This window comes from Drosophila arizonae, chromosome 3 (genome assembly GCF_054131065.1).
Source record: "Drosophila arizonae isolate 15081-1271.41 chromosome 3, UAZ_ARI_1.0, whole genome shotgun sequence".
In the NCBI taxonomy this organism is placed as follows: domain Eukaryota; kingdom Metazoa; phylum Arthropoda; class Insecta; order Diptera; family Drosophilidae; genus Drosophila; species Drosophila arizonae.
Window position 1 is genome coordinate 3,490,958 of NC_142923.1, and position 24,367 is coordinate 3,515,324.

The following is a 24,367-nucleotide window of genomic DNA, read 5'->3' on the forward strand; positions in this document are numbered from 1 at the left end:
AAACTGAAACTGGAGCAAATAAATAAAGCATAATGTATATTAAAAAATATTTTTAATTTTTTTTATTTATATTTGTACTCATTTATATTATTTTATACATTAAAGGTCTAGAATTTTTTGTTAACTCTCCAAGTTTATTATTCAATTTAAAAAACAAAATTTCTAGATTTATTTTTAACAATTATTTTAAGAATTCTCTAAAACGCTTTTTCTTCAGAATTTCAAAGTCAAATTTTACCATACCATTTAAGCCGCTTTATTCCTTTACGCAAACACATTTTTATGGTGTTTTCAAAATTTCACATTACAGTCGCCCATAAAAGTAAATCCAAATCCTATTAAACTTTAGCGTTCATAGCTAATGAAATTAAAAGTCAATTAAATTTGAAACTTGGGCAAAATAAAATGCGTGCATAAAATATTTATAAATCAAGCGCAAGAGATCACAATTTCAATAAGGCATAAATCCAGGCATTAATTTTTACTCCACATGTATTATGTTGCATAATTAAACATTAATATTGACATTGGATGTGGGCCACAAAAATATGACTGAAATTTATACATATGTATATATGTGAAAGCGTGAGAGACTTTGAGGATACTCTAGACAACTAACTTTAAATCAATTAATAAAATTTTATATAAAAAGAAAAAAATAAATATATTTTAATACATTTTTTTTTTTACTTTGAGATTGGCTTAGAATATTATTAATAATATATAGCAAAAGAGAACATAATGGGGATTAAGGTATATAGAGATGGAAGAATAGGCATAAAGAACTAAGAATAAGGTATTTCATTTCTCTCTCTCTCTCGCTCTCTCGCTCTCTCTCTCTCTCTCTCTCATTCTCAATAAGTTTCTTTCTAGATACAGCTTGCAAATATTTACACTTTAGTACTCTATCATAATACCAGCCCATAACAACATCTCTAATCAATATATATTTGATGCTCAATAACTCTACAGGGTATTTCACATATTATTTAAAATAAGCTCATAAATTAGGCTACATATTTGCAGGCGTTTTGTAACAATTTCATGGGCCTTAAATTGAATATTGTTGATAACTATTTATCAATATTTGTGTTTTATGGCATTTAATTAATATTTTCAGTAGTCGACGGCGACCACCGACGGCGCGTTTGATAACAGCGCATTCAAATCGAATTCAATGGGCGTGTGCATCTGTGTGTGTGTGTGGGTGTTTAAATACAGCTCATACATGAGCTTCGAAATGTTTCGAAATCTAGATAATCATAGAGTGGATTCATTAAAACGAAATATGAGCAACGATACAGCAACAGCAGCAGCACCAAAAAACAATGAAGCGTGCTATGCGGGGGTATGATCGAATACTAGATAGCCTGCATGTGCGTATTGAGGAAAGGTTAGTTACGTGCCAAATGTTTGTTATCGATTTCTATCGATATTAAGGCACAGAGTATTACGAAACTTGAACAGAAGAATTGAATAATTTGCCTAAATGGAAAAGGTACAGAGATAGATAATTAAAATAGAGTTCGGATAGAAAACGTTCGTTCAGAGAGAAAACACATTGAACCTTTAGCTACTGTAGCTTTTATATCAGATAGTATTAGAGGAGCTAGATGCAAGAATCAGTTGCGGTCTTTACTTGATATAATATAAATTTATAAACAGTTCTAGATAAACTTAATCTTATGTAGAAATTTGAAAAAGAGATTTCTCTGTAAAGAATTTTTCTAGCTCGTATTCCAGCTCGCAAAATAAGCTAGAGAGGGGAGATCATTTCTTAAAATTTATCTCTCTCTTTCTCATCATTTCTTTATTTCTCTAAGCTTTCTCTAGCACATCCACACTAACCAATCTACCCACTGCCTTTCATCAATTTCAACCAGTTACAGGGTATCATAAAAGGCACCAATTTTTATGGAGCTGCTCTCCAGCACAGCTGCTGGCGGTCCATGTACACGCCCCCACAGCCCCTGCCAAGCTCCTGCCTCTCTTTTTGTGTGGCAAATAGTTTTGTAGATTTCTATCGACGCGCTGTGAGTTGTTTTTTGGTAGCACCAAATAAACAGCAGGCGGCATAAATGCAACCCATATAACACACACATACATGTACATACATATATCTATTTGGATCTATCTACGTATTTTGTTCATGAATTTGTATAATTAATTACATATTTCAATTGTGTGACATTTGGATTACGAAATTGTAATACTCATTCTTTTTGTTTAACATTTTTTATGCTTGTTTGGTTTTTTCTTGTTTTTTTTTTTTTTTCTCCTTTTTCGTTTGTTTTTTGTTTATTTTGAACTGCGCAGCGGGTTTAATTATGTCTCATATTGAATTTCTATGCACACAACTCAATTTTATATATATATATATTCGTTTTTTATGCCTTTTTATAATTGTGAAGCACTTCATTGAATATTTTATAGGAATTTGAATGATTCATACCATTCAATACCGATTTAGAACGCAAATCGGCTCAGACTGATTTATAAGGCTCGAATGCAAAAAAAATTGTATTTTGTTCTGTTTGTTTGTGTTTGTGTTTTGTTTTATTTTGTTTTTACTTAAAAAAATGTTTTTGTTTTTTTTTTTATATATATACGATTGTATATACTTTTGTGTTTTGAGCTCTCATTGAAATGCATAAATCTATAAAGCTTTATGTCTTTACCTCTTAAAATCTGAACTTTGCCTTTTGTAAATTTTAAAATAATATGTAGCATTCTCTTTCATATTATTTGGTTTTTTTTTTTTTGTCTACTTCAATTAAATCCATATACGTGTATATAATATATATATTGTGTAGCTGAGAAGCAGTTCAAAATGCTTTATGCACCGTCATTACCGACTAAAAACCTCCTCTTCTTGGTCTGTCTTCAACCTAGGAACCAGGAACTATCTCGCATTAACTTAACATTAAGGGTAGCCCCATCTGTGTTCATGCGCCCAGTCTGTACTTTTTCCAAGCATCTATACTAGCTGTGCTCTTTGCTGGCTGTGCTCTCTGTAGTCTCTACTTTGACTCTACCGACAATTTCTTTTAGGCACTCATACGTAAGCTCCAGCCTATAACCAGTTATTGAAAACAGTACAATACGTTCATATACATAAGAGTCTAGAAATATTTGTATCGCTGCTCAAAAAGTTCTCCAATCACATTTTAAATAAACAACAAATAAATAAAACTCTTTTTTTTAGGTAGAGTAAATCAAAAGGCTAGAAAAAAAAAACCTTGACACATTCTCTTAATAAACATGTCAGAATAATGTTCATTTGCTTTTTCCTTTATGTGTCTATCTATTCATTTGAATATTTTAGTGTTCCTTAAGTTATGTTCCACAATTGAGTAATATTATGCATTATACAAAAAAAGAGCTAACTGGCTCTTGTCTTAGTCAATGAAAACACGATTTTGGTCGTCGTCATATATCAAGTGAATAATTGAGGCATAAATTCATTATCAGAAACACACACAGTCAGACGGATTTTTAATTATAATCATCATTCACGTTGGCCAACTAGAAGGGGTTGGACGATGGCGCAGAAGACGACACTCCTGTACATAAATTTCACACACTCGAATCCATTTCCTGCTCATTATCATATCCCTATATGCCATATATATATAAATATTTTTTCTTTCCAGTATTATACAATCTGCAGAGTTAGATGAGCATGCGCTATACGCACAACAGACAAACAGACAGACAGACGGACGGACCTCTTCGCCTGTTCTCCTGGGCTCCACATAAGTCCCAACCCATCTGCGAATTTCCTCATGTGCTGCCTTGTCCAAGAAACCCACTCAATTTGGGTTTGGCTTTGGCTGTGGTTTTGGCTTTTGCGGGTCGAGTGGGCGAATCGTCTTGCTTTGCTTCGTTGCTCGTCGTTGGGCTCCAAAAGGTTCGGGTTCAGCTCTTCCCTCTGGAGATCTCAGCTGGCAATCAGGCTGTCACAGACGCTAATTTCAATTATCTCGAGTGTGTGCGTACGAGTAATTTGTTGACTTTTGAGTGCCGCTGCCAAAATGTGCGCAAATTTAACCAAAAAGAGGAAGATAACGGCACAGAGGAGGCCACAAGTCTACTAAATAATAAATAAATGCGGAAATATCAATTTGAATGCGTTGTTAAGTAGTCCGATTAAAGTATTACAAAAAAGGGATTAAACAAGTAAGAAAGCTCCAGTCGAGACTGCTCGACTAGGAGATACCCTGAACCCTCCAAGCTGATATTCTAATCATTCTGCACTTCTTTTATGCACACATACATACACATGCATCCACACGCACGCATAAGCCTGCGCTCTGGGCTGCGCTGCAGTGTTGGCAATATTATGAGAATTTATTTGTTAAATAATTTCTTTTGTAGACATACGATCTTAATGAAACTTGTAGAGCGTAATCATATGGTGAATATGTGTGTATATTCCAAAGCCCAAGTCTCTAGTATTTGAAATACGCTTTTTACAAAAGTGGTGGTGAGGGGGTGAATTTAAGGGTGGGGGGTAAATTTTAACAAAAACCGAAATTGTATAAATTGCATATAAGCATACATTAAAAATTTGGAGACTCTAGCAATAAGGGTGTAGAAGATATAATTTTATAACTGGTTTTCGATAAGGGTTTTTATCGATAAAAAAAGATCGGGATGAGTTATCGAATTTTAATGATAAACTTGATATGCGCGCTGTAATTACGGACATTTTAAAAAAAATTTGAAGTCTCTAGCTCTTATATCTTCTGAAATCGACGCGTTCATACATACGGACGGACGGACGGACGGACGGACGGACGGACGGACGGACAGACAGACGGACAGGGCCAAATCGACTCAGCTCGTCGCCCTGATCAAGAATATATATACTTTGTTGGGTCTGCCACGCCTCCTTCTGCCTGTTACATACTTTTAACAAAACCATTATACCCTGATTTCCCATTTTCAATGGGTTCAGGGTATAAAAACATGTATAAACAAAGACGAAAAAAATAAATAAACTCACACACACACACACACAAACAAAAATATATAGATGCGGATTTAAAATTACTATTTAATTATTAGAGAATTTACACAAAAACAAAATTATAAAAAAAAATAAATAAATAAAATTAGCTCAAAATAATAATGATAAAAAATATGCCATACGTAATATAAAAGTAAAATAAAATAAAAAATATATATTAAATAAATAAGTACAATACAAAATAAACAAAATTATTTATGAAAATTATATATAAAACAAAAATATAATGCCTAAATTTCTGTTATAAAATTTATTTAAAATTTCACTTATATTTTTCGTAACAAAAATTAAATGAAAAAAAAAAAATGAATTAATTTAGTAATTTATATAGAAGTATTTAAGTCCATCTTAAATTTTGTTTTATTTAAAGTACTTTTGTAGTTAATGTGAAACATACACAAATTTTATTTAATTTAATACTATATATTTTAAATAAGAATATGTAAACAATTATTACATTATAATTTTATTATTAAAAATATTAAATTCGATTGACTTTATATATTGCATTCATGTGTTATATAAACCCAAAACTCTTCGGCTCTGCTTGTTAAAGCAATCATATGCCAGACGAATCAGCCTGCGGAACTCAATTAAAACAAAACAAGCCCCAAGAGCCCGTGAGAAGCAAGCTCTTGGCCTTTATTTATTATTTATATCTATTAGCCTCTATTATCTCAAATGAAAACAAAAACCTCGCGCAGCCATTTGAGTCTGTTTTGATTGGCATATTAGCCGACGAGCACAAATTAATTACGAAAAGTAAATGTCGTGTTAAATAAACACTCATTTTATACATGTACATAGATATCTATATATATTCAACTGAAGTGTAAGAATGAACTTTGGCTGACAATCAAAATGTCATTTCAATTCGTAAGCTAAGAAAATCCGCAATTGAGACGCAACTTACATGTCATTAACAAGGGCTTAGGCGCAGCAGACAAGATACACAGACTGAAACAGAGAGAGAGAGAGAGAGAGAGGGATAGAGAGAGAGAGAGAGACACAGAGAGAGAGAGATAGTCAGAGACAGTCAGTCAAATAACAATGTGACAAGTTGCGACTTTGACAACTACATTTAAATCGTCCCTTAAGCCAGCAAAATATTTTGCCAGAGCCAACTCAGAGCGATGTTGCCAAAGTTCGGGCAGAGGACTTGGTGAAGTGTGACAACAGCGCTGTTGAGTTATAAAGCATAGTGCTAATCCAGATTTAAGACAGGTGAATGCTTAGAAAATGCATTCAACGTTGCCAAACTTCAGTAGAGTCACAAAGTGAAGTGTGGCAACAGCGCTTTATTTCTAATAACTTACTGCTAAGCACAATGTTGCCCAGTTTCAGAACTGTGATGAGTTTTGATTTCGTATATATTTCGATTATACGTATTAATATATAATATTGGCTATCTTAACAAAGATAAAATAAATAAATAATATTACAGTTATCTTTATAATTTATTATTATTTATTTTCATCGACTTTATTAAACTATTCTAAAAAGAGCGACGTTGTCAGTTTTCAGTGTTTATTGAAATACGGCAACAGCGCAATTTTCAAATCTCGAAATATTCGGAACGAAACTATTTCATTTGCATGCAACGTTGCCCGTTTGCAGCGCTCTGTGAAGTGCGGCAACGGCGCAGCGGTGCGCTGTAAATTGGCCAATTATCGGCCATTTGAAATATGTTTTACCTGAACGTTTGCATTCGATGCACTCGCTCTACCTGCGGCCCGTCAGGCTACGTGCATTGTACGCACTTGTGACCTTTTACGGTGAAGACAATGCGCATTGTTGTTGCCACAACACCTGCCCCCCTCCCGCTCACTGCCTTTGGCCCTATCCCGAATACCTGACTGGACCTGAATGCACGCACAATTTTCTATATAAAAGATACACACCTTTATTTTACACTTTTCGTAAATGTATCTGTATCTCTCGAGCTGAGCTGCATTAATGAACTCAGTTCACACTCCAGGAAAGATAGATAGAAGAGTGAGAGAGGGGGAGAGAGAGAGACAGGGCAGAGGTTGGTTATTCAGTTATTGATTATTTAACTAACATTTGGGAAATTAGGCAGCGATTTATAAAAAGTCTCGTTTTTTTCGGGGCTTGGGGTTTGGGGTTTGGGTTATGCACTTTGATAAATTAATACAGTATCTATGTCCATTCAATTGATTTTGAAAATTCATTAGCGGCTTCTAACGGACGCCGATATAAAAATAATACGCAGCTCCCTCTCCCACTCTCTATCCCTCTCTCCCTCTTGATATCTAAAAACCTAAAATTCTGTTGTGAAATGTCTTGAAAAGTTTTTTTTTTTTTATTGCACTTTGGAAATGGATGAGCTAACAGCTGGAGAGCGAGTGCGGCACTCGTTCAGATTAGATAGCAAATGGTCAACATTATTAACTCACTTCTATTTTTGAATAGAGCTCTTTAAATGTGCGAACAACTGGAGAATCTAACAAAAGAATGGAGAACAAGAAAAATACATGACAAGCTCAAGATTCTTACCTGTTTTAAGTTTTAACGAACGCACAATTCAACGCCAAATAGTCAAATAGTCCATAAATTGAAAATTAAATAAAACTTGGAATAAAATATTGTATAGTGTTGGAAAAATAATATTTTAGAATGTGCAGAAACTACCGGATGTATATTCTACAGTTTAAAATAAAAATATGCACCTATCTCCTCGTATCATTAAAAAACTATATATCAAGCAAAAAATATAAAAAAAAATCAAAAATTAATTACCCACCTAATTAAAAGAATTACTAGAGCATGTTCGTGATTTTTACCGTATTATATTTTTATGAGCTATAAAAAATAGAGACAAAAGTGACAACAAGACATACGCTATGTATAGACATGTCCGCTCATAATAAAAATTAGATTTATTTAAATATTCTACACAATTAATTGCAAAGCAAAGCAAATGTTGCCATTAAACACGCTTGGCAACATTAAAATGTTGCTGAACATTGCGGTGGAACGAAGCGGCACAGCGAAACAAAACAAAGCAAGCCGCTGCAGATGTAAACAAAGCGCATGTAAAGCCAGAACAGCTAACATCCACAGCATGCAACAAGTTTAACAGCAAGAACAAAAACAACACACGCACAGAATTGAGTCTTTTAACAGTGCAGAGACACACACATGCACAGTCAACCACACACAGTTGAGGGAGTAACACGCTCTGTTAACAGTGCCAGTCGAGGTGCTGTGGATTGTGTGTGGAACGTGCGCTGGTAGCTTAACAGGCCGAAACGCTGAAAATGTTGCTAGACGGATTCAATTTGCTGCTGGTACTCGGGCGCTTCGGTTGTGCGAGCGGTATCGTGCGCTGCCTTACGTTACGTTGCGTTACGTTCGTTTCGTCGAATTTCGCATGTTAAACGGAAAATTTGTAGTTCGTATCGTCGGCAGCGCGAATTGTCGTGCGTAACGGGCGAACGTCATTGGCTGCACGCGGTTTCCGGTTTCCGGTTCGTAGCGCCATGGCTTAGAATAAACAAATAATAAAAACGAGTGAAATATAAGTGAAAAATCGAGCAAAGTGAAACGACAAAAATCTAAGAAATAGTGAATTCTATAGAAGTTAGAAAAACAACCCAAAAAATTCTTGACAAAATGCATTCAAATGAAATGTGTGCTCACGCATTTGGCTTACAAAATAAAAATAAAATCAAAAAGATCAAACAGCCAGAGGAGGAAAATAGAAACAATCAAAATGTCGCCAGAACGTCGCCGACGCATCTAAAATTAGAGAGCGCAAAGATGCGTCAGTTTGTTGCATTGTTGCAACTGCTGCAACCGCTGCTGCTCGTTTTGGCTGGATTAAATGGATTAACACTAGTTGCCGCACTCAAGGGTAAGTTTTCACTCTGCATATTGCAACATTTCAGCTCCCTCTCCGCCTGGTCTATCTTTTTGAAGGCCAAACCTGGCCTTCATTTCCGGCCATTTGCACAAATCCTTTGTGGAAGTGCAACAAAGTCTTGCGCCCTCTTGCTCTCTCTCTCTCCCTCTCGTTTATTTATTAGCCTCATTTGTTTAGTCTCCATTTGGTTATTTTTGGCTATAGCCAGATTGCAGCGGGGAAATTAAGGCAACGCGGTTTTTATTTATGCGCCGCGTTTGCTAATGGATTTTAATGCCGCTTTATAGACACGACATCATCGCACATTATTCAAAAATATGGCCAGACAGACATGCAGAGTAGCATATTGTAGGAGTGTGTATATTTAGGTGTATATGTGAGCGTGTAGTTATAGTTCCCTGGAACATTTACCGTCGGCTGCAGTTTACAGTTAGATTATATAGAAAAAATTATTAAAATTTAGTAGGAAAAAATTGGGAATAATGCCGGAGATACGTTTCTATAGAAAATTGTCTATACTGCTGTCGAATGATTTTTCTTTCAAGAATTTACGATGTATAAGTAAAACATTTATTAATGTATTATTATGATGCTTAATAAGTTCGACTAGATTTTTTTTTTTTTAAATGCATTTTTTAAGAAATAATAGACAGAACTATGGACAGTTTGCTCATTATTATACATATAAATACTTTTGTATAGATATGCATATGGACATAGTATATTAAACCTATCAAATGTGTATAATGCATAAGGAATTGGCTTGGCTTATAAAAGCTAACTTTCTTAAAAGAATTTGTTTGAAATATCAAAAATTTGCTTACATGGACATAATTAAAGCCTGCTTCGATTTGTTAACTTAAATATACATAAAACAATATTTAAAAAAAAAAATATGATTAAATAAGGAAATAAAACTAAATCAAAAATAAAAAATAAAAAAATATAAAAAATTCATCCATTTCATGTAAAGCATATGATTCTTCTTATAAAACTATAATCTACAGATATTCTTCTTATGTTTTGTGATTTGCCCTATATAGGACTACTATTATAAGCAAGCTAATAGTCAGAGCAGCGAAAACTATGCTCTATGGTTAAATATAACTGTTTCTTATTCATTAAAACAACTATATAGTGAAGTGTTTCATCAAATTTCCAAATCCCATATTTAATCAAAAACTATTTCATTTTATTCTCCACAACTGGATCTACTCAATGGGAATTTTCTTCCTCCCTTCTGCCTTTTGCTCATCATCTCTGACTCATATGCCAGCAACATGTCTCTTGTCATCATCTGTTCATGCATGCGTATATACATACATACATACATATACATTTATATGTAATTCTTGTTCGATCTATTAAAGCTGCAACAATTTCCATTACACAAAACATTTGTTTATAAAGCTGCGCCGCATTATTTCCTCCTTCTCTCGTGGGCAATTAAATTGTCCCACAATAATCATGAAACCGATTGCGTTGCCTTAGATTCCATTTTCTTGGCCAATTACATCAAAAGGCAAACATACTTAATATTAAAAAAAAAAAAAAAAAATACAAAAAAAAAGAGATCTAAAAAAATATAGAGAAATAAGCAAATACAAAACGAAAACAGTTTTTGAGGTCTTTGTGTGGTTTTTGCGGTTAGTTTTTGACTTTACGAAATTTCAAATACACAAATACATATAGAGCTATAGACACAGACACATGCATATGTATGCACACCTAGTATATGTCTATAGACTTAAAGACAAAGTCGATTATTTTGCTAGACTTTGTCTTCATTTGCTGCGGTTGCCCATGCAAAGGGAAAAGGGAAAATGCGCTGCTTCACTCACATGTGCTTTGCACTAAGTGGAAAAACGTGGAAATTGTTAAGGGAAAAATTATGAAAAATTTTGCCTAGAGTCTTTTTCGAATTTAGCAGCTTATTAAAGGTAAAAAGAGGCATATTTATAATGGACAAAAAAATAAAATTTTAATGAAATAAAAAATTAAAGTCATAGAAATGAAGTGCTTAAAATTTATAATCATAAAAAAAAAAAAAATAAATAAAAATAAACTAAAAATGTTTAAATTCATTTTTAAAAATAAATAAAGAAATAAAAAAATTGCCATTTCAATGGGATTGGGGTATAAAAATAAAAATAAATTTATATTCATTATATATTAAAATTATTTTAAATTTCCTAAAACAAGGAAAGTAAAACAAAAAAATTAAAATGTTTGAATTGAAATTGAAAATATTTAAATAATATTAAGTTTTATTTTGTTCTCTAAACAATTAAGGAACTTTGAGTCAATTTTGTTTTATATTCATTTATAATTAGCTTATCTATCCAGAGTCATATCTCTTGACATATGTATTTGATATATGGTAATATAAATTTGATCCAATTTACATTTGACTTCAAATTAAAAATGTTTATAAATTCCATAAATCAAAATCTAAAGTTTTCAGATAAACAAATTTCATGCAGAGCGTAAGCTGTGTGTGTGCGTGTGTCAGGGGGAAATCCCCTTGAGGTCATGTACGCTATCTTACGCTCTGTTAAAGTTCGCTGCATTAAGTGAGATAATACCAATAAAGCTTAGCAAAATGCTCACCCTTAACCCGAACAGAATCGGTTAGCTGCAAAAAAATAAGAAAATGCTGCAACGTGTAATCTAATGCTTATTAAACGCTTTTTAATGCAACAAGCGGCCAGCGGCACGCAACGCCAGCGCCCAATGCCGATTGCCAGATATATGTACATATATACAGACATTTATATATAACACGATTCAACACGCAGCAGTTGAGGCTGCCACTGATGAGCTGTGTGGCTGGCCATGTGGCAAGTGTTGCACGCGACGTTGATAATAAATTGTATAAAATTATCTCTCGCACACGTCACACGGCAGCCACCGAAGGGGGTGAACTGAGCAGTGGCGGGTGGGTGTGTGTGTGTGGATGTCGGTGTGTGTCCGATTGAGAGCTGGTGGTGGGTCAATCGCTGGCTGCTTGTGCAGCACTAGCAACACTTACGAAAAAATGAAGCGGAATCAGAGCGGGTCATAAAAATTATCTGCTGCTAAACGCCCTCAACATGTGACAGTAAAACAGAGGAAGAGAAAGAGAGAGAGTGTGAGAAAGGGGGGTAGGGTGTGAGATAGAATGAGTGAAAGAGCTAGAGCTAGAGCTCGAGCAGTCTGCTCTTAATGTTACTCTGGGGAGCGTTTTGCCCAGCTGGAATGCAATTTTTGAAAGAAGCAAGCGCTAGAGTAGAGCGAGACAAGCAGCGTAAGACAGAGACAGAGAGAGATAGGGAGAGAGAAAGGGAGAGGGAGAGAGAAGCTTTGTCTCGCGGGAATTTCTTAAACAATTTTGTTTTATTGCCTAGTTGAGATTTTGGCAGAAGGAAGGAAAGAGAGAGGGATAGAGAGAGAGAGAGAGAATAGACTGTAAAAAAAAGTGTTACAATTGCTGCGGCTCAATTTTCGTCTGGCAAACGTTTTAGGCCTTTGGCGCTTTTGTAATTTTGCAAAGTGGCTTGTTTTGTAGCAAAGTGTAAAAGCCAAACAAAAACAGAAAAAAAGAGAGAGGAGAGAGGCCAAAGAATTCGCTCACTGCAGGCAACTCATGTGCATTATGCGAAATTGGGCTAAGTAGCAGTTCGGCTAGCTTATGCAGTTCCTTACATTTTCTTTCCGATTTTTGTTGTTCTTTTTTTTTTTTTTTGGGTCGTGGGCCATGGAGGCGTGGCTGATAGAGAGTTCAATCTGTGCGAGACATGTAAATGAAGTCAAGTGCTGAGGCTGCTGCTGCGGCTGCTGCGGCAACGTGTTATTTGAACAATCACATGATTGGCTAACTGATTTTGTTGCCTGCGAAAAGATACTTTCAGCTCGTAAAGCCGAAAGCCCTTGAGTTATAGAAACTAGGCTAAGTGGGCAACATATACATATATAAGAAACTAGCTGTAAAGTCCCATTATCTGCATAAAAAATCTATGTGAATTGAGCAGTTGGGGCAGATAATTATCTGAGGATTAGAATTTGAGAGTTTCATTAGAGCATTTGGCATAAAAGTTTCCTCTGTTTGTGTTGCCTGTCCCATACGAACTCAGCTTCTACCAAAGATACTCTTTTAATATTTAGTTCCCAGCATTGTAGTGATTATATTTGCGTAAAAAACCTAGAAGCTAAGTCATCTATTTAAATTCTAGTTTATTTCAGCAGCTCTTAAGATTTTCAGCAGCTGAAATTTGGTATCCAGGCAAACTGCAATGTATCAATTGACAAACAATATACGTCATGTAGATTATCATATAGACTAACCTTACTTTTACTGTCTATTTGAACTCAGAACTTAGTAAAGATATAGTAAAATTTCATGTCTGCTCTTATACGCCAGAGTATTTTATCCCAAATTTCCTAGCTGAACGTAGACCCAACATACTACTCTTCAAGAGCTTACTCATTTACATACATATAGTACATTTACAGCTCATTAGCCAAAAAGATTTGCACATCTTCAGCTAAGTTTGATCTTTAGTAGTTCTTTAATAGATCTTATCTCTTACCTATGCATATCTAGCTCTAATTCTTAGAAGATAAAGAATCTACATAAAATATTTGTAAGTCTATTGGAGTCTTCGTTTTGTGCGTGAGATAATTGATATTTTGTGCTATTTTTATTATTTTTTCTTTTAATTAAGCGCTTGCATTTTTTGTGTCCACTGAGCTGAGTTATTTGATCTGCCAGGGCAGCTCTTTCCAGCTAAATAATAATTAATTATGAAAAACCAACTAGCGAACAGGCCGAGTCTCAATTTAAGCTCGCCTCCTGCCCGCTTGCCTTCCTGCTGCTGGGAGTCGTTGTCGGGTCTGAGGCTTAGACAAGCGCCAAGTTTTGCCTACGCAAATACGCAAAGAGTTTTGCTTCCTGGACATGGACGTGATTCTGGACATAAACTTGCAGCAAGCCACACTCTATATAGATAGATGTGTATGTGTGTGTGGAAAATGCAACGAGTCGCCTTTTGTAGTTGATGTTGCTTTACATAGCCGTGGGTTTTCTTTCATGTCTTCCCATTTCAGTTCGCTCTGCGCGATATTAAAAAAATAAAAATGAGTTGAAAAAATTAAGCCTGGCAGCCGCGTTAAATGCAAACTTTCAGCCGTTATTTTGGCTATTTTTTTTTTTGCAGCTCTTTTTTCTTTTTTGGCTGCCCAAATGTTGCACAGTTGTTGCATGCAACGAGTGCTTGGAAAATGCTGGAGTTTTTCCTTTTCTTTCTGTATTATTTTTGAAGAGAAGGCGTTGCTCGTACTGCCAAAAGCTCGAAGCGTTTTGCGAGCATAGAAAAATAACACAGAGAGAAGTTGAAAGGTGATTTGGCAGCTAGATTTCCCGCTGAGCTATAATCAAGCTGGCAACCAACACCAAGGGATACTCGGCCATACGATTTGGCTAAGGCCTCAAATTCTGCTGAGGTTTTAATGGAATTTTTTGCGGTTTGTCGTGACAAAAGCTGTTGGATATGGCTATGAATTTGTAAGAAAGATTTGTATAGAAATCGAAAGACTTGGACTAGATGGATGATGAGTTAGGCTCAAGTTCTTATTTATCTTATTGATGGAATCTTTCTTATATATGAATCATATGTATATGAGATGATGATAGTGATATTCACCTTTAGTATATATAATATATATGTATGGCTTTTATACGTCGAAAAAACTGGCAGATATTTTATATTTACTTCTCTCATAAGTCTTACATAAGGTATATGGTATACCTGCTGCGTTTTCATAGTTTTGTTAGGGCTATTCCCGCACTCCACAATCCAGGTCTGAGTCTATTTTCTGAATCTAATCTGTTTAGCCAGCTGCTTTTATTTTATATTCATGTTTCTTGTAGTCAATCTTATCCTAGCACATTTCATGAGTAATGCGGCACAATATTATTTTATGCTATATTATATTTGACTGTATATATCTGTTGCTATTTGCTATTAAACAATATTTTTTCAATTGCTTAGACTCGCAACCGTTTTGCTATTTTTATTATATTAGTCTGGGATTTTTTATGCATATTTGATAATACTTTTTCAAGTGCTTGCTGATTCCTTTACTTGTTTAAATCTATATAGAAATTTATAGTAAATAAACTAAGTTGACTGAGCTGCTTAAAGATAATTTTTTGGTTAAAGACAAAATTATTTAAAAATATTCATGTATATTTATATATTATATATTATAATATGAACTATATTTGAAGAAATCGTATTATTAATAATGAAGAACGTATACATAATAATAAATATTTGACTCGAAATGATATAAATTTTATAACCAATATTTGAATAGAAATTACATAAATTATATTTAAGTATTTAAATAATTGCCTTAATTGCTTTATATAAATATCCATGCAGCCTATAAATGGCCGCTGCTAATTGCCCAAAAAAGCCATTTAAAGCATAAATTTCGTTGAGCAAAAGTTAATTCAAGAGTTGCAAATAGAAATATATAAATATGTATGTCTTGATGCTGGCAGCTTGATTTGTGGCTGTTGAGTAGGTTTTGTGGTTCGACAAGGATTTGCTGCAGCGTGGAGCGTGCAACCCAAAAAAAAAAAAAAAAAAAAAAACGTTGCAGTTAAAAGATTTGCATATTTGCACTTGATGAAGTTGAAGCTGGAGCTGAAGCTAAAGCTAAAGCTAAAGTTTTCTGCAGCGTTTGGGAGTTGGCAGTTGCCGGCAGCGTTTCGCAGTTGCAAGTTGCAAGTTGAGATTTGGTTGGCTGAGAGGCGCTGCCTACGCGGCGGCACACAAACAAATTATACAAAAAAAAAAAATTTTGCTAGCCGAGTTGCCTTGAGTCATCGTTTGTGTCCACGTTGAGCGTGTGCAGCGTGCCACAGAGTCGCCAACGTTGGCGTTGAGGCACGTCGCCAACAACAACAACAACAACTACGACAACAACAACTGCAGTCTGCAAGTTAGTAAAAAAAAAGTTTATAATTTGCTAACAAGCCGTTCGACGGACGGCGCCAGAGCCGTCTGCAATTATGACAAGTTGACAAACGGCTTAATCCTAATCTCTTTCACTCCGACATTTCATAAACTGTGCAATTTGGTGGCCCAAAAGCTGTGCGAGCGAGCAGATGCCACAAGCGTAGTCGACTCTGGCATTTAAATCAATAAAAGAATGCTTCACGTTTATCGCATTTCTGATATCTAATACCAATGCGAGAGCTGGGAGACAGCGAGATAAACAGACAGCCAGACAGACAGTGTAGTGTGGACCTGTAACGTTTAGGCCGCCCAAAAGCTCAACTTGGCCCAATCTCCCCCCTCTGTGGCCGTCGCTGGCATCTTCCGCCTCGTCGAGTGCGACACATGCAAATTGGCCATGTTGCTAAACAAGTTTGCCGCTCTGGCTCTGACTCCAGCCAGCACTAGCTGGCACTGGCACTGGCACTGGCTCTCTGGCTCTGGGCGCTGCTTTCTTGTAGTCACCTGCGTAAGCGACAACGACAACGACAACGACAACCATCAACGGCGAGTCGCAGCAACGTGCAGCAGCAACATGCAAAATTGGACTGCGCTGCGTGCAAATAAGGCTAAAAACGGCCAACAACTGCAATAAGAGGCAACTGGGCAAGAGTGAGCGACTAAGAGATGCCCTATAAGGCGAACATAGATTATGATTGCCATGAAAATTCTATTTTTGTAATTTATTAGTTAAACTAATAGCTGTTAGGCAGCCACATACTCTAGCTCTTACAGTTGTCGAGTTATGAACAAAGAATGATGCAGTTGCTAAAGCTGTCGATCTATACAATAATACAAAAAGGAAAATTTATATCTTCTTTTACATAATCCAAGATCACACATGCCAAATTAAGAAACTTATAATCTTATAGCTCTCGAGATTTAAATAAGAGATCCTAGAAATCTCGAGCAATACCAAAGCTATGAATAAAATGAAATAATGATTAGATTTCGATATTTCAAAAGGACCTCTATAAGAAATTTTTTAACTTAAGCCTTTAGAGCCTTTAGGGTACTCGAGTTGAATATAAATGGCCTATCGGTCTTGAAGACATCGAGCTGTGAATGTAAGAAAGGAAATCAGTTTTGTCTTCATAGACTTGAACAGAGTTTATAAACCAAATTTGTATGTGTCAACTGCTAAATTTGCCGAGCTATGCAAAAATCCCTAAAAAAAATGTATAGAAATAAGAAAAAAACAGAGAAAACAAATGTAACACAAAAACACAAATTCAAACGAAAAAGTAAAAGCATATGTCTTCACATTCCCAATTGTTCGTATATAAGAATTAAATTAGCTTTGTTGGGCCAACTGTTTTCGATAACTCGTTTACCCAGTTGCAAATGGCTTTAGGGTATAACAAGTACTATAAACAGACGCTGACGCTGCCACGCAGACAATCAGCCATAAATCTAAATGACTGTCAACCCGTGCAAAAGCAGCAACAACAGCAACAACAACAACGGGAACAACCTACTATGGTCACTTGGTCTTGCAACATGTTGCCCACAGCTTGAGTCAGAGTCTCTCTCTCTCCCCCTCTGTCTCTGTCTCAGTCTTCGACTCATTTGCCGCCGCCTGATAAGACACTGAAATATGTTAAGAACCCGCATTCGATATTGATATTGCATTGCCATCGCATTTAGCATAAACATTAAAAACTTTACTTATTGCATGCGAAATATTTGCAACAAATCGTGGGCAACTCCATGAGAAATAACAAGTAGCTAACGCGAGAGACATCTTAGGAATGCTAGACTAAGTCTAGTGGTTAAGTTTGAGTTATATTTGACTTGGGGAAATTTAAGAGAATTTACATGAAATGAATTCCATTTGATTATACGATTCATAAAAATATATAAATAGGAAAAGAAAAAATAAAGATGTTTGAAAAAAAAAAAAAAAATAAAAATAAAAATAAAATAAAATATACATATATATTTAAAAATAAATAAAAATTATATAGAAAAAATAAACATATATTATAATATAAAAATACAAATGTAAATAATAATGTAAAAAAAATGTATGAAAATAAAATACATACAATATAATTATATAAAAATATAATTTTAAAAAAATGTACATGTATAAAAATAAAAATATTCATACAATATAATAATAAGTAAACAACATGAATAATGTCTTCAAATGTTACAAATCAATTGGAGATCAATCGAAAAATGATAATAATAAATGATAATAAACACTTAAAATGTTTTTAAGTTAAAATATAAAAAAAATTTTATAAAAAATTAAAATTAATTTTTTAGTTAATTTTTATTAGAACTTATGAATATTTTAAAATTGCCTTCAGTTAAGCTCATACCACTTACACCATACCATACATGCGATTATCTTTATGTATTTTCTATCGAGAAAACTCTTAAAATATTTCTAAATGCATAAAACTTGATTTACTGCTGCAGTTTAACGGAGATTTTAGCTTTCTGCTGCTACGTAAATGCAGCAACTATAAAGGCAACCCACGCGCTCATATATAGAGTTGATAAACCCTAGTAGCTTTTCAACTAGTTTTGTCATCAAATTCATTAGCTTTAGAGTTGCAGCGATTGGCTTCCAGAGTCTTCCCACTCCAGCACGATTTTATATATATTTTTAATAGATGCCAAGTGCGAAGCGGGTTTTTTATTTAATTTATTGCACTTTTGCGCCGTGTGGCAAATGGCTAAAGAAATGCGATAGGCCAATCACTTGCAAGAGTGCTGCGACACTTTGAATGCGTCAGAGGCCGGGGCAGGGGCAAGGGCAGGGGCAGGAGGCAACTCTCGAAGAGGCATGCATTTAAGATAAGGCGTCACTTGTCGGCGTCGCCGTCGCCGTCGCCTTGGCATTTCTTATATTTCCCTCGTTTTAGCATTATTTACATTTTAAAAAAGAAAGAGAGACCGTCTTGACTGACAGCAGACGCCGTGCCTCTGCCTCTATCTCTGTCTCTGCCTCTTGCTTTGTTTTTAGACTATATATAAAATCTATCCTAGGCTCAAATTACAGCGTTCCGACATTTGTTTGAAGAGTTTCGGTTTGTTTGGCTGTTTTTTTTTTTTTTTTGTTTTTTCTCCTTCATTCTTGTAAAGTAAACATTGCAATCGAAATGTGAACTGGAACTGGAACTAGAACTGGGTTAGCCGGGTGTGGCTCAATGTTAAATATTGAATCACTGACGCACCTTGTGGGAAATTCAGTTCGCTGTCGACTTCTAGGAAAATTTCGAAATATTTATTTGCGCAGTCATCGCGGCGAAGATCTGCAGCGCTGCATGATTTGCTCTTATATAAATTGTCGCATCGATTATTATCGATTAATCGTTTATGCCCATGCCTAATTGGGCATTCAACTGAACAGGCTCTACGTGCGCCGACTGCATAAGCTCTGTTGCTTCATAAATTTCGCAGGAAAACCGAAGCAGAGGGAGAGAGAGATAAGAGAAGGAAAATTAATTACAAAACGCAGCTGCAATTTGTGCAGCTAATTAATCATGCACAAGAATTTGCATGACGATCCTTGGGGCCAGAGCAAAGGACAGCTGAGTGATCCTCAGCTGAGCAGACAGCAGACAGCAGAGCGAGCGGTTGAGTTGGGCGTCTCAAGAGCTGCACAGATTGATGTGCGGGCATCGCGTGTCGCCATCTCAATCTGCAGCTCGATCTGCTCACTCCTCACTCCTTCCTCTCACTGTCTTTCTCTGGCTCTTTCTTTGGCGCTGATCTACACAGCACGATCATTAATAAACCGCTGTGAGCTGTCAATAAAAATCAACGTCGAGACTTGAAGATTGCTGCGAAGAGACTGCAGATTGTTGCTGTTGCTTTTACTGTTGCTGTTGCATTGATTCACACTGCATTGCTGTGCGGATCAACGAACAGTGATCAGTGATCACAGATCGTTGATCGTTGATCACTGATCCCTGACAAACTGACATCGTTTGGCACTTGCTGTGATTTGGCTTATGGGTGACAATTGGCTGGCATTGATGTCTGTATTCAAATGCAACTGTTGCTGTTGCTGTTGCTGCTGCAGATGTTGCTGTCGCTGCAGGAGTTGCTTTTCCTTTTTTTCTTTTTGTAAATATTTACTTAACATATAAACATTCCCAGGCATGGCGCTGTTTACTCCGAGCCCAGTTCAAGTCATATTTGCAGCAGCAACTGTTGCTGCCAGTTACAGCAGCAGCAGCGGCAGCAACATGTCGCCTTATAAACAATATTCAATAATGCATAGAAGCAGGGAAAATAAAGTGTGTAAGCGAGCAAGGTAAAGGCTGCTGCTTCATAAAATAATGATGATGAAAATGTTGCAACAACGACAACGACAACATAAACGCTGTTGTTGCTGTTGCTGTTGTTGCAGTCGAGTAGTCGGGCAGCCGGCTGACAATGATGAGGCATGATGACAGACCAACAAATCGAAGGGCAACGCGCTGAATGCGCCCATATCCAAACAGATTCCCAAAGGAAGAGCAGCAGCAGCCCCAGCTCAACTGGAGGAGGCAGATTGAGCAGGGAGCAAGCCTGCAGCCAAAGTTGCCACCGTTGTTGTTGCTGTTGCTGTTGCTGTTGCTGTTGCTGGTTTGGTGGTGGCAATCGTCATCGTTACCGCAACAGTGGAATGTATTGTAAAACATGCAGACAAAAGCGCAGCGCACATGCGACCAATCGCCAAAGCAACTCGAGGGTTAAACTCAAGCATGATGTGAGCAATTTTTGTTTCTTTCTTTCCTTTTCTGTTTGCTGCCGCTTTTGTATGATTATTGTAGAGGCCTTTAGGCGTGGTTTATGCGTGACAGCTACTCATGATTTTTTTGATGGAATAGTTTAAAATGTTGATGTGGCATGTACATACATACATATATGAATTAATTAGCGATATGGCAACGCTGTATATGAGCTGAGAGCTAGCAGAAATTCAAATGCGATTGAAATCAGCCATATGAATTGTGAGAAGAGTAATTCCTAAAATTTTTATAATTTAGATAGTTCTTTCTGAGCTATGTTATTGTCTGGCAACGCTGTAAGCTAAAAATTTAATCTAAAATATACAAATCAAGTCTCTTTACCTATTACAAACTCTTCAACTCAAATTTGATATAAGCATATAGAAAATACTCATATTTTCCTTAAATTTAAACAAATTTTGTAAACATCTGGCAACGCCAATAAATGTTTTCAACTCTAAATGCATGCTTATATGCAAAGAATGGCTAATTATTTTCCAACTTTGCCCTGAAGCTACTCTAAAACTCAATTCTAAGCTCAAGCTCAACAGTCTGGCAACTCTGTCATTGGTATGCCACTCCAAACAGTAGCTTCGCTTTTATTATTTCAATCAAATAGCTAAAACGCGTTCGCAGTCACATTAGACTATTATCGCGTTCATCTGGCAACATTGTTCGTGATGCCCCTTCGATGGGGTTCTTTGCCATTTCATGCACGCATAAACATGAACAACAGCAACAGCAAAAAAATACATTTTCCTGACCCTGCGAAACACTTTCCATGTGTCTGTCTGACGGAGCAACAAAAAAGAGCAACAACAACAACAAACACAACGACGTTTGCCGTCGGGCAGAAATTAATTTTTCATAATTTTTTGCGCCCTTTTTTTGTGCAAGTCGTGTTGTTGTTATCGCAACTTGTTTCCCCCATTCGGGTCCGCTTGAGTCCTGCTGGGGGTCAAGGCTGAGGCTGAGGCTGGAGCTGTAGCTGGAACTGGAGCTGGGGCTATCTCTATTAAAGTTGATTGTCAAATGCGGCGGCACTTAAGTGATTTTCATAGCACTTTAATTGGAGTCAAGAATTTGTGGGCTAAAAGGAAAGCCGCTCGCGCGAACTTGGCCAAAAGCCGCCGGACTTAATTGCCAAAGCCCTCTCAGAGAGGTGTCCCTCTGTCTCTCTCTGTGTGTGTGCGTGAGGAGGCGTGTCCAGGCGAAGCTGCAAACTGTTGACAGAATGACGTGACAACATGCAATGTAAATTGTGAATTGTAAAAAAGGCGAGATAAATGAAATAAAGCCACGGTTCAGATGCCAAGTCATATCTCTATTAGGCAGCGACAGCGAGACAACGCAACAGAGGAGAGAAACATCAGATGCAGATACAAGTTGTAGATAAATGTGAGCGCTGCATAAATTGCCAAAGAGTTGACAACGGGGCAACAGGGTGCCACGGAGACAGGGTGCACCGGGTCAACGTGCAAGACAATGCGTAGCATAAGAAAACAATGCGTAGGGGTCAGCAGCAGGAAGCAGCAACAGCAGGAGCAGCAAACAGAGTTACCAAGAAGAAGTTGCATTAAGTTGGCTTAGCAAATTTTCACGCTTACCTGCATGCAGACAATAACTCACGCAGCCAAAAAAGGGAGCGAGAAACAGCAGGGCATGCCGGGTATGGCGGAGGGTTTGGTAGGGAGAGACCAAAAGCAATAAGCAACAATTTTCGTAGAATCGAAAACGAAAGAAAAACAACAACGAAAAAATCAAAGGAGATTGAGAGAGCGAGCAAAACAAAGCCAAAGTTGGCAAAGTTGTATAATTTCGCATTGGCAGCCTTAATCCCACACAGAGTCAGGTAAAACCCACACACACACACACACACACACGCACACGCACATTTGCCATAATCTATATGGTTTTTATATACAATGATTATACGCAGTTGCAATAAAGGCCAGCGCAGTCGAACAGAAAAATGGAGAAGAGAGTGAGGTTAACAAAAAGAATCATATTGTATATTAAAAGTATTTATGGCTAGATATGAGATACCCTGTAAAAAAGACAAATATGAACATATATGAAATAAAAATTATACATACTAACTAGCAACTTTGATACAGAAATTATATATTTTAATCAAATATATTTACTTAAACCCATTTTAAAGCGCTGCAGCCTCAAGGAACTCAGAGTTTGCAGGAGCTAGCCTCCTGAAATTTGGTATACAAGCTTTTGTGTCTTTTACAAATAAATAATAATAAATAGTCATTAACGAAACCCTAATAAACATTAGATCAGAGTACTTAATATCATATTATGCTCATCAAGCAACATGCACATACAAATATTTTTGAAATTGTACAAAATATTTAGACACATGGAAAACTTGATTACACCGCCATTTATCGTCATATCTCAATAAATAGCCTCATTGAACTCAGCAACTATCCAAGCAAAGGCTTTGATATTTATTATATTAGTTCTGCTATATAAAATCTATTTAAATTTATTTTAACTCTTATGTAGATCTTTCAATATATATAAATGATATAAGGTAAATTAAAATTATTTTTCAATATACAAACTTCAAGAATGCCCGTCAAACAGTATTTGCCCGGCAAACATGCCCCGCAAGTCAATTTTGTTTGTTTGTTGGTTTCGACAGCATAGCCAAATAAAAAACAAACCAAACAAGAAAAAATGAGAATAAAAACAGCTGCTTTTGATGTTGGCCAGTGTTACAAATTAAATTTTTAGCTCAGTTCTTTTTGTATGCGTATGGGAGAGAACAAAAAACTTTACTAATAAAATTTAACAATTTTCATGCTGCTAAATTTTTATGATTATCTGTTTGAACAGCAGGAGCGAAGGGAGTTTGGACAGTTAGAGCCATTTCCATTGCCATTGCTATTTCCATTTAATGTGCAAAGTTTTCCTTTTGCCTAATTGAAGCAACAATGCAAAGGCGGCGAAAAATTATTTCAATGGAAACTTCAAAATGGCCGACAAGGCGATGCTCTCTCTCTCTCTCTCTGTCTCTTTCTCTCTTTGTCTCTCCATCTATCTCTGTCTGTCTGTGTCCCGAAAATATTCCCTTTGACCAGACAAAGACAAGGTCAAAGGCAATTTGTGCCGCCAAATAGAGTAGAAATTTTGTTGGTGTGCCTGGGCGCTGCGAGGTCTCTAAAGAATCGAGTGCGTAGGTAGAGAAAAACGCAGCCGATTAGCTGCAGCACACTAAACGAATGCCCAAACAATAGTCAGACACGCACACACATATAGATATATCTGGGTGTGTAAGTAGAAACAAGAAACGCATTCTCAAGCTGAATGCAACACATGGCTTGGTCACACTCCAGACACTAGAGCCGAGACCCAAGACAACGAGTCATAAATTTCAACCAAAAATAATAAAAACCAAATAGTCGAAAAAAGAAAGAAGTGCACACAATAGAGCAGGGAAAATAGAGATAGACAGAGAGAAAGAAAAATAAAAGAAAAGGTTCAACAACAATGGCATTTGGTATGTCTCAAGAGTTTAGGTAGAAGACAATTTGTGCTGCTCGATGTTGGTAACAATTTCTCTCTCTCTCTTTGGATACAATGTAGTCGATAAAGTTAGGAACTGTAGGAATAAATGTATAGATATAGCTATATATATGTCCTGTAA

The 24,367-nt window shown here is 36.2% G+C and overlaps 1 protein-coding gene across 1 annotated transcript in view; it reads left to right on the forward strand.

Annotated features, from left to right (window-relative positions):
* Positions 1-8,061: 8,061 nt before the first annotated feature.
* robo2 (roundabout 2) overlaps positions 8,062-24,367 on the forward strand; it is a 57,486-nt gene continuing 41,180 nt past the window's right edge. The window contains exon 1 of the mRNA XM_018004385.2: positions 8,062-8,909. Within this exon, the coding sequence (XP_017859874.2) occupies positions 8,669-8,909 (241 nt within the window). The 5' untranslated portion in view covers positions 8,062-8,668. The remainder of the gene's footprint in view (positions 8,910-24,367) is intronic.